Source organism: Thalassophryne amazonica, chromosome 9 (genome assembly GCF_902500255.1).
Source record: "Thalassophryne amazonica chromosome 9, fThaAma1.1, whole genome shotgun sequence".
Lineage (NCBI taxonomy): Eukaryota > Metazoa > Chordata > Actinopteri > Batrachoidiformes > Batrachoididae > Thalassophryne > Thalassophryne amazonica.
The window spans coordinates 40,191,303-40,203,491 of NC_047111.1; the positions used below are offsets into that span (position 1 = coordinate 40,191,303).

General features: G+C 41.3%; 1 protein-coding gene across 1 annotated transcript in view; it reads left to right on the plus strand.

Annotated features, from left to right (window-relative positions):
- Nucleotides 1-483: 483 nt before the first annotated feature.
- The window catches only part of larp1 (La ribonucleoprotein 1, translational regulator), a 162,476-nt gene continuing 150,770 nt past the window's right edge, over nt 484-12,189 (plus strand). Inside the window, exon 1 of the mRNA XM_034179048.1 lies at nt 484-1,101. Within this exon, the coding sequence (XP_034034939.1) occupies nt 768-1,101 (334 nt within the window). The 5' untranslated portion in view covers nt 484-767. The remainder of the gene's footprint in view (nt 1,102-12,189) is intronic.

Genomic DNA, 12,189 nt, shown 5'->3' on the forward strand with positions numbered 1-12,189 from the left:
GCCTATGCTCTGAGAGGAGCGACGGGCAAAATAATGAATGAATGACCTTACATGTTATAGTCACCTTAAAACATATGTAGCAAACTGGTGATCAAATTTAGCATTGTCATTGTGCACTTCAGTTCCGTTTTCCTGTTTGCGCTGTCCACATCGCCTCCAACGCTTCAAGGCGGGCTAGAATAAATTTATGGAAGAATATATTTTTTAAACCCAATTTTGCTTCATAAATTCTTGTAAAGTTGTTGTTTTATAGCTGCGGATAGATTTATTTAAAGGGCTTACATTAAACTAGTTTGTTAAAGATATTTTTCTATTATGAACCTTTTCAAACCTGTTCGCGTGGGCTCCAAAGTTTCACCTTCGCAGTGAAGCGAGCTTCGCCATCGCACCACTCTTGCTTCAAACGTTCGATGCAGTGTCGAACACTGTGCGACGTCACTACTGCTCTCCCTATACCGTACGTGCGCGCGCCACGGTGTCGCGTGGTGGGGATCATCCATGTTGGTGGAGATCAGGTTCTAATCCTGAGCGGCCTTCCGACACGCGTCTTTATTTTTACACATGCTTTGAAGCACGCCGCATCTCGGACTGAAGCTCGTCCGGTGTCGGAGCGACGGTGGGAGCGGCCCACTCCGAGGAAGAACTTCACGTTTCCTTGAATTGCAGGAGAATTCGGGCCGGCGGGAGGGAGGAGGAGGCGGCGGCAGAAGAGGAGGAGGAGGAGGACTGGTGGTAATCCGGAGGGGAAGAAAGACGGCGGTGGGGAAATGGCCACTCAGGTGGAGGCTCTCCTGCCCGGCAACCCGCTGGTCAAACCGGAGCAACACAGCAAAGTGAGCGTTGGGGAGGAGGACGAGCAGCGGGGCAGCCGGGGAGACGGAGCGAGGCGGCAGTCTGGTGTCACCGAGCCGGGGAGCAGCGACCTCGGCACGGAGCAGCAGCAGCAGACCTCCAGACAGAGCGTGGGGGACTGTGACAGCAGGCCAGCCGCGGAAAGCGTCAAACATGGCCGAAAGGAGTTTACGGAAGCCCCGCCGCCCAAGGTGAACCCGTGGACCCGGAAAATGACCGTGGTCAGCGTCAACGGACAAGCACACCACGGTTTGTATGAGTCTGTGTGTCGCTTTGCTGTCCGTGCGTCCAGCTGCCAACGCTTTGTATGACTTAGCAGCTGTCAGGAGTCACACGGTGTTTAAAAAGAAAGTGGTCTTAAATAAGCGGTCTACCCCTTCAAGCAGTTCCTGGATCAGCACCAGGGAACACGCCTTCAGAAGTTTAAAAAGTCGGATTCACGGCACACCTTACTACTTAGGTTCGAATCAGCGTTTCAGGTGACATTTCTATTCTGCACATTTGTTGCATGCACTCCAGCTGTTTTAAGTTGTTGCATGGTCCTCCAATTTTTCTTGCCCCCTCGTTGTGTGGATTTTTTTTTTTTTTTTTAAACCCGTGTTTGCAATTTAGACGCTTGTTGGGGGCGACACGCCCGCCCGAGTCTCCGTTAGCCGGTGCCGTGTTAGCGCGCTAACAATAGCACACTGCTCGCTTCTGTTCGGCCTAGACACCGGCCGTTAGCGTTAGCCTCATCCATGCTTTCGGGAGCTTTCTCGATCAAAACACGGCTAACGTTTGATTTTTACTCTCTGCCGTGACAGAGAAACGGGACGTCGCTGGAAATTGGTTGTTTAGTTTAAACGAGACGACGATCGTCGTTGTAATGAGACATCACGTGTTCACTCCACGTGTTCCCCAGGAGTGCTTCTAGCTAACTTGCTAGTAGACCGTTTAAAAGTGAGATCTGCGTGATCTCTGTAGTGCAGAAACGCTGTCAGGTTGTCCAGTGCATGGGAGTCAGGTTATTCTGCGGACTCTAACTTGGTTGTCATATCGTGTGTCTGTCAAAATAGACACGGCTAACGTTGGCGTGGCAGCTAGTGCTATGCGGGTTTGCCCATTAATGTGAAAGTCTTTGCTTCTGCACCGATCACATAGCTGGCCGAAAAGATGTTCCTGTACCTTGACATATAAATACATTAAAAGGACCGTTGTCAGATGGAAATTCATGTTAGCCTACTGTGAGTATTGGTGGAGACAACTGTGTGAGCCATGCTTGTGCAATACACACAAACATGCTGATGTTTTGCAGTTCAGTGGTCAGGCCATGACTGGCCTATTGGATGTTTTATTTATTTATATTATTTTTTTAGCCAGCTGTACAACATGTGAACAGTGAAACTAATGTTGATCCACCTCCTCCCATGAGCACAGTTTGTACCCTGAAGTGTGGGTGGGTTAAAGCCTGGTTTGCTGCCAGGCTTTAAAAACCTGGATTACTGCCTGGTTATCTCAACCTGGCTAAGCCATTGGTTGAGATAACCAGGCAGTAATCTGCCTCTCATTGTCATAATGAAACGTATTCGAGGGCTGATGCTTGCACTGCGCACCACAGTTTAAATGCACATGTAAACATGCATGTCTGTAATGGTTTTTAACTGTCATTATCATATGGGTTCTTTGCAACTTCATTAGAAAGTCATTCATGCCAGTCAATCAGATATTTTGCAGACCAATGTATGCTTTGTTCTCAAATATCTGGGAGGTATTTTGAGTAGAGCAGCTGCTTCTTTGAAAAGAGCCATCTTGAGGTGGTTTGGTCATCTGGTGAAGACACTCCCTGGTCGTCGCCCTAAGGAGGTCTTCCAAGCACATCCAACTGGGAGGATGCCCTGCGGAAGACCCAGGGCACACTGTAGGGATTTCCTAGTTGGTGTAAGAATGCCTCAGGATTCCCAAGGAAGAGTTATATAATGTGGCAGGGGATAGGGAAGTGTGTAATGAGCAGGTTGTTCTACTGCCACTGTGACCCCAATCCCAGATAATCATCAGAAAATTAATATATGCTTCATGTCACCCAAACCAGGGTTTTTGGTTGTTGAGATATGAAAAAAAAAAAACAAAAAACAATTCAGACCACATTTTGCTTGATGAACAGCTCCAAGATATAACTGTCTCCACATATCAATCCAGTTAATATTCCCACCAAATTTGAAGGCAATCCATATGACATTTTTTAAGTTATCTTGTGTACAAATACACACACACACACCAGTGAAAACAATACCCTACTTTCCCAACATGCAGGATAATAGTCCTCTTTTTTTGTAATGCGCTTTTAAATGCAGGAATTACAAAATGCTGTGCAATTTAAAGGTGTGTGTGCGCGTGCAAATGCAAGTATGTTTTCACACACATACACACTAATTTACAAAAATTGCTATTTATATGGTACTGTATGCAAATTGATATTCGTACGACATCCATTGTTATTTCAACTACCCAGTGTCACAGTTCACGCACCATCCTAACTTTTGAGCTTGAAATTCATCAGTTGTGTACTGTGCAGCTTCAGTACCGTGATGTCCCTCTTTTTAACTCATAATAATAATAATGATGGTTTCTTTACTGGAAGCCGTACAATTGCTGCATTTGTTATTGGATGCTGTACTGTGAAAACGGAATACAGTGCCATAACAAGCCACTTTGAATAAAAATTGGGCACTAAGTCATACACATCACATAGAATACCAACAAATTATTTTATTTTGCATTCAAGGATCAAACTGGTCCGTCGGTAATTGGAAGTTTGTTTAGAGCAGTCATCTAAACACATCTATAATAGCCAAGTCGCCTTTGTGTGCGTGTGTATGGCTTTGATCACGCAGAAACCAGGGAGAGCTGACATTTGCTGTTTGGTATGCTGATGTATTTGGGTCAAGGATGAATGCTACGAAAATGGAAAGTTGATAGGACAAATATTTTTGGAGAAATTGGCAATTTTAGCTAACCAGCAAACAGTGGACATTGTGCTGCAATGCATCATGGGAGTTTGGGGGTTTTAAGGGTGATTCTTTAACTACGGGCACTATTGGCCTTGTAAATGTAATTTCCACCACACCATTGCCTTACAATATAAAGCGCCTTGGGGCAACTGTTTGATGTGATTTGGCGCTATATACATGTGCTCTGATGTCACTGTTTATCTCCATAGAAACTACCCAAACAATCTTTCATACAAACTGTTTAAAGGGACATTACAGTGTTGTGGTGGAAATTATGGCAATAATGTGGGACAACTACATTTTGTTTAAAAAAAATCACAACAGTTGTATGATGTTGAATACCCCAATTATGTTTTGATTATTTTACTGATATTTTATTCAGAGATATTTTAAAACATTAGAAAAAACGTTTCTTTACCATTCATTTTATCATTGAAGATCAAAAGTCTGGGTGTGGGACAAGCACAAAACGGCAATATTTGCATATAATGATGCTGAAAAAAGGTGAAGGAGTCATCATAGACTACTAGAACAAATTTCTTAACACAATTTCATTGTAAAGATAACTATAAAAGTGTGAAATTTCCCCTTTTTTCTGTTTTTCATACAATATGATCAAAGGACATAAGTGCCGTAGTCTAAGAATCACCCTTAAATGTTATTGTGGTTCATGTTAGTTATTGATTTATTGCATTTCTGTATTTCAGTTAGTTTAGTTTAGTTTTGTTGCTGGTACCATAAATGAGAACTATAAATGGTTAATGGACTGCATTTATATAGTGCTTTTCCATCTGCATCAGACACTCAAAACGCATTACAAATAATGCCTCATATTCACCCTCGGTGTGAGGATGCTGCCATACAAGGTACTCACTACACACCGGGAGCAACTAGGGGATTAATCCGTTTTTCCCCACTGGCAACAATTGTTGCTGAAGTGTATTGCTGTCATTTTGTACTCACAATAAAAAATAAAAAAAAATCTCAAAGGTACTAATGCAACTTTTTCCACTTATATAAAAAAAAATAAATCTGGGCATAAACGGGTTAAGGACCTTGCCCAAGGGCCCTTAGGGATTTTCTGGTCAGGCTGGGATTTGAACCAATGTTCCTCTGGTCTCAAGCCCAATGCTTAACTACTAGACCATCACCTCCCCGTGTATTGCATTTGATGTTTTCCGCTAAAATTAGAAGCACCTGCTTGCGGCAGAATGCGGAAAAGCTGTGCTTGCATGTAACTTTGATTATGGAGAAACTGAGTAGTGCTGACATGTCTGTATGTGCACCCAAACTTTTTTCTTCATAGTTATAAGCCTAGACACCCTGGTAAAGCATGTCTACACAAAATTACACTGGGTCAGATGTGGCCCGCTTGCTGCAAAATAGCAGCCCTCATGCATGTAAATCACTATAAAAATAAGTTGGTGCACAAACTGCAGAATGATGCCAACATTGTGCAGCATGGGCAGACAGACGGCGTGATGTGGGTATATGTCACTGGTGAGGAAAACTGCCCAATGATGTCCCAACAAAGTAGCCCAATAAAATTAATTAAAATGTTCTTGGAAAAGCAGCACAACCTGCACATCAGTAGCGCCAATATTCATGCTGGCATTCATTGGGTAATTGCAGGGGTAGTATGTGATAGATGGCTGACTTCCTCGGTGTGAAGCCACACTGCTCTGGTCACTGACCAGCAAGCAGCTGGCACTGATTCTCACAAGTGCCTTTTCCACCACAGAGGGCTTAGAGTTGTTGAAATCTATGTGATCACCCTTTTGAGAGAAGGACAGGTCTCTTCTTCCAGTCTATTAGTCGGTTACCTGTCTGCCAAATGGAATCAAAGATTGGTTGCAACATTAGGAGAGCGTCTCCACCTCCGTGGAGGAATTCAGCCTGAATACCACAGATCCCTGTAGCTTTACTTTTTCTCAGCTGTTTCATCATCACCACCTCATTGAGATTTGGTGGTTCACAGCTGGTGGAGCAGCTACTAGACTCTTTGATTGGAGGGAGTTTTTTGGGGGGGGGTTCTACAGGTTGATCCAAGCTGCTGTAAAGAACAATTCCATGAGCTGCTGAGCCCTTAGAAAACTGCATATTTACAAGGACTGTGCATGTGTGCTAGACTCTTATTTTCAGCATTTTAGCTTCTGTGAAGTGGTTTAATAAACTGGTTTTAGCACTATTTACTGTGGACTCTCAAGAGGATTTATCATGTGAGTGACTGCAATGAAGCATTGGTGACGTCATTTAAAAAATTGTTTAAATAAGTTGTTTTGTGTGGACTGTTTTGGTGCATTGCATTTAAAACTTGGAATAACAGCTCTTTCCCGTAAGGTCGCTGTCACTTAAAAAAAAAAAAAAATACCAGAGTTGTTTGAGTGGCATAATGTCTGGTGATTATTAAGCATTATTTTTATGTGGCATAGTCCAGTTCCAAGAATGCATTGATTTCTTTTTTTTTTTTTTTTTTTTTTTTTTTATAAAGGTAGAAGGTCAAAGTTGTAAGGCCACCCCCCACCCCCAAACCTAAAATAATTTTTAGTTTCCACACTTGACATAGAAAATTGAGTAGTATGAATAATTTGAAATCTGAATAGAGACCAGCAGAATAAATGCGTTTCTCAACACGGCTGCTTCAAGCTGTGCTGATTTTGAAAGTCTTCTGGTGAAATTCTCAACAGTTGAGGTATGACTGAGCCATGACACAATACCTACCCCTCACGCCCATGAGGGGGGTAACATTCAGTGGGCAATCCCAAATTCCAACACTGACCTCTGCTGGTTTTCCAACCACATAATTGTGGAAAATGCAACTTAACGTCATAATGATAAATGCCCTACAGTGTAATTGTGGGAGCAGACAAACCCATGAGCTGTAGTCTGAAAACTAAATGCAAAGTCTCAATCTGTCTGAGGGCTGTTTATTTAAGACTGTCAAGCCTACGTGGCACAACATTTATTTATAGATTCAGATAGTGATCCTCCATGGGGTTTGGAGCAGGTTTTGTGACTGGTCCATGCTGAAGCACCTGTGGGAATATTTCTTAGGGCTCCACCTGAAGTATGTTATTTTGTGCATTTCTGAGAAAAAGTTTGTCTATTGGCATTAATACATAGATGGAAGGAACAGAATAATGAACTGAGTTTTTGGATAGTTTTTGTGCTATCAGCTTATTTAAGCCGTAAAGATTGCTGATCAATGACAGAGCTCTTAAAATAGAACTGTGTGATATAGTATATTATCTACAGTAATACTGTGATTGTTGTTTTAATTAAGGATGCACCAATCCACAATTTTTCACTTCCGATCCAGATACCTGAATTTAGATATCTGCTGATACTGATACTTTTCCGATCTGATACCAGAGCTCTGTTATCAAATCTGTTATCATTATTGTTGATTTCATATGTGGATTTTCTTAAAAAGGAGACCTGAAAGTTCAGCTAAAATTTACCAGAAGGTTCATCTAAGATGAAAGCCTAGATTTGATGGTTTGGTGAAAGAATTAAGTACTTTTATTTTTTATAGACTTTTATAGCCTTATTTTTATAGACTTAATAAAGAGAAAAGACATCACTCTCTGTCTGTCTCTCCTTCTCAATTTTCAATTTCAATGGAGCTTTATTAATATGGGAGACATATGTTTACATTGTCAAAGTGTTAGAGTAAAAATTAAGTCCTCTGTCTGTCTCCGTCTCCCTCCCTCTCTTTTTGTCTGTTTGCTCTCTTTCTCTCTCCCTCTTTCTCTCATTTGCTCTCTGTCTCTTTCTTTCTTCCTCTGTCTCTGTGTCTCCTCTTTGTCTCGTTTGCTCTCTCACTCGCTTTTCACTCTCCCTCTGTCCCTCTCTTTCTTTCTCTCTCGCTGTGTTCGTGAACTTTTGGAAACACAAAGCCTTTCACCTGTAAAATCAATGTATCATTGACGCTCGTACAGGATTTTAATGGAGACTTTTTTCCCCTTTCAGCGGACAGAATCTCTGTTCAGCTCCTCCTCGGTTGCACGCTGAGCTGGATTTTCATAGCATTTTACAGCCTCGGGACAGTGAAGCGGCTAACTTTTTAGCACACATTTTCATCAACAATTCAGTTAATTTTTTTTTTTCAGTTAATTTTTCATAAAATCCGTGCTTGACGAACAGATAATTTGAATCAGAGAGCTGGGTGGAAATTTGCCGTTAACTGCAGCTAGAACACTACGGAAGAGAGCTCTCTGAAACAGCCGGCTTCAGAAAACCTCCTCCTCCCCGCTCAGCAGTAATCAGGCAGAGTGCAAACAACAGCAGTTGAGAAGATTCACAGTAGCTCTTATCCGGTATCAGAAAATGTCGCAGGTTGGATTGGTATTTTCCGATACATGAATTACATCGATATCAGAACCCGATACCAATCCGGGATTGGATCGTCCCATCCATAGTTTTAATGATGTGTAATCTGATGTTATAGAGTATTTAGCACTATAGTTGCAGCAGAGCAATGTTTGCAGATTCTGCAGTTTTGAATTTTATTTTGCCGACAGTTTTGAACGGCCTTCGGACTGGAAATCATATCAACATTACAAAGCAGAAGTGTAGTCACATGATCTCTCATTAGCACCACTGCAACACAGGTTAGCTCTTTGCATGACTGAGGTAATTTTATTTTTAATTGCTGGACGTGGATCAGTCTCACTGGTGGAGGTGGTTCAGATTACAAAAGACTGTCGTTGCCCAAAAGCCGGCAGTGTATAGAATGTCAGAAACCTGTTCGTTAAAAACTGATTGACAGTGAACTTGTTTCACCACCCATGAACAAACCACACAAGAATAACAACAACACACTTGGCAAATTTTATTTGATTCAAGTAATATTTGCATGTGATTTTCACTTTAATGTTTCAGTTTTAAGGAAATAAAGCCATTTTCTTTAAACATTGTATCCATTAATGTCATTAGATTTTTAACAATTAATGCCTTCTAGTACTAAGATATTTACAAACACAATTTTGTACAATATAGTATTATTGCTATTGTCAAAGTTACTCAAAATATCTTACATTTTATGTCCACATAGCTGTTTAAAATAGTTTGTTTCATGCAGATTTTCACCTGCATTTCAACTTTGAAAAAAAAAAACTTAACTAGTCCAGGTTAAACTCGTTTAACTAAGTTACAAGAGTCATATAATGCAAAACTAGAAATGCCATTGCCTTCCAAACAGTGGAAAATATTGTGATATTAAGTCACCCACATTTCATCCTTTGCCTTCCTCAGCTGCTGCCGTCCTCAACACTGAGGCATCTGTGTGTTTTGATCATGGTTGGAGAAACGACATTGTCACTGATGTTTCCTCACAATGGAAGTGAAACTCCTCACCATTATTCAAATGCACAAAATGACTAGTGAAGATCTCAAACATTTTTCATTCGGATCCACAGAGTAACTCTGTAAATATTAGATTTAATCCTTAATGCGAAATTTGGCCCCTGCTACCATGATGAGCTTAAAAATGAGGTTGAAAAATACTTTAGGGTCCCTGCTTTCATTTTGTTTCCCTGCAATTAAAAAAGAGCATCTCTGCCTTTTCCAGGGATGAAAAATCTCCGCTTTTTTTTTTGCAGATTTCCACTTTTTTGCCAGTTGCCTGGGTCAGTTTTGAAATCACTGTTCATTAGGAAGCGTTCAAGCACTAAATTTGTTTTTTACATCAGGCACCTTGTGGGGCAGCTAAAGGGCCCTTGGGGATTGCTTTGTGCGCTCTCTTTCCCTTGACTTCGTTGACTGCATTCATGATAAAGGTGAGTTATAATGGTCCGTGAACGATTATTAATTTTTTCTTAATATGTAAGACAAACTGAGCAGAGTGCTTCGTGTGCTGCTGCTTTAAGACTTAAGTGAATGTTGACTGCGGTCTACAACAAACCTGTTGCTTTTTACATCTTATTCTCTTAATTTTTCTGTGCTAAACCTTAAAGAGCATATAGCTGTGAGTAATGCCTACCTTTTATGTTAAACTGACCTGTGATGGCCTTCCGAAATGGTTTATAGTTGTATTTTATAACTTAAAAAGGGGAGAGATGCTAACACGTTAGCATGTCTGGCATTTTCAATATTAAAGTTAGCATTGAGCTCTTTAACAGTCAGCAACTCACCACATATTGTGCCTTTGTGCTGTGTATAATAATTAATGACTCAGCATTTGTTGACATTTGTACAAGATCTATGCTGTTTGGAATTTTACTGTGCCTGTTAATTTTAATATTTTTGACTAAGAAAAGTGAGTGAGTATGATCTTGATAGCTGGCATTATTATTGACCAGTGTTACCCTTTTTTTTTTTTTTTTTTTTTTGAAGAATAGTTAGTGATTTTATTGAACTCATGTGGTTCTTGCCCCAGATCTCTACACAGTAATTGAAATCTGGTAAGACAGTGGAACGGTATAGGATGCGGAGTGATTTGTGATCCAGAAGATGTTTTGCTTTGTTTAACGCCAAAATGCTTCTTGATAATTTGGTTTGTATATATTTGATGTGTGGTTTCCAGCTGATTTTCTCATCTATTATTACCCCCCAGGAATTTATTTTCATTAATCCTTTCAATCTGCACCCCGTCTATCTGTATTTGCACTTAATCATTCCTTCTGCAGTTCCCACATAACATTAGTTTTTTTTTTTTGTTTGTTTTTTGTTTTGTTCATTGAAATAAATGCAGTCAGATCTTTGGGCCAAAAAATTACTTATATTTACACATAAGATCCTTCTGAATGTAGTAAAGTAAATCTGCAAGCCCAGATCTGTCATTCAGCAGAGAAATCTTCATTTGAAAATGACAAATTTACAGCTAAAATTTAGCCCTCCGCAAATTGTCCCTCTCATCATGGACCTTGCCGAGATGTCAGGGACAAGACCCTCTCCCAGCATGCATTGCGCGCGCCAACTGTAATTTGTGGATTTACGTCAGTTTGCATCTGCACCTTTTTCTTGTCTTTATACGGAAGGATCTACTTTTTAAAACTTCATATTGTCTTGCGGTACGCTTGGTGAGTACACATTTCTTTTATTTGTGCTTGAAAATTATTTTTGTGGACTTTTTCATACGCCTGTTTGAGTGGTGTCGCATTGAAAATCTACTGTCTTTCACCTCTGGTGTACCGTCGTGGGCTACGGAGGCGAGACCCGCAAAGAATTCAAGTCATTAAAAATATATAAACCTCTCTCAGCGGCCACGGAGCTCTGCGGCTCTGATTACCGAGACGTGCGGCGCTGCGGATTTTGCAGCAAGAAGTCTGTCCTTGCGAGCAACAGGTGTCACCGCGCGCACTGCATTAAAACGGCGAGCGTAGTCTCTGGACTTGTGCCAAGTTGGCTGCAACTCCATTCAGTAGACAGAGAGGTGGTGCTGGCTGCACAGCAGACACGGGGGTGTGAGTGCCGCAGCGGAATTTAACGAGCGCATGCACTCGGTAAGCGTATCAGGGGCAGTGAGAGCGAGGCGTCGGGGAATAATGTCGCCCGCTGTCGATGCCGCCGCTGATCTGATCCCCGGATCTGAGCAAGCAGAGCTGTATCTCACATTCATTGCAGGTTACTTTTGGATGTTGAAACCAGGATGTGTATAACAGTAACATTACTAAGAGATAAAATCAATTTCAATGCAGGATCGGACTGAAGGCGGGAACGCGTCGTCTTGTCACCGACGTCATGGAAATGATCCGGATGTACAAACTGTTTTCACAGAGGGCTAAATGTTAGCTGCAAATTTGTCATTTTTAAACGAATATTTCTCCGCTGAATTACAAATTTGGGCTTACAGATTTACTTTACTGCATTCACAAGGGTCTTATAAATATACTCAACAAAAATATAAACGCAACACTTTTGGTTTTGCTCCCATTTTGTATGAGATGAACTCAAAGATCTAAAACTTTTTCCACATACACAATATCACCATTTCCCTCAAATATTGTTCACAAACCAGTCTAAATCTGTGATAGTGAGCACTTCTCCTTTGCTGAGATAATCCATCCCACCTCACAGGTGTGCCATACCAAGATGCTGATTAGACACCATGATTAGTGCACAGGTGTGCCTTAGACTGCCCACAATAAAAGGCCACTCTGAAAGGTGCAGTTTTATCACACAGCACAATGCCACAGATGTCGCAAGATTTGAGGGAGCGTGCAATTGGCATGCTGACAGCAGGAATGTCAACCAGAGCTGTTGCTCGTGTATTGAATGTTCATTTCTCTACCATAAGCTGTCTCCAAAGGCGTTTCAGAGAATTTGGCAGTACATCCAACCAGCCTCACAACCGCAGATCACGTGTAACCACACCAGCCCAGGACCTCCACATCCAGCATGTTCACCT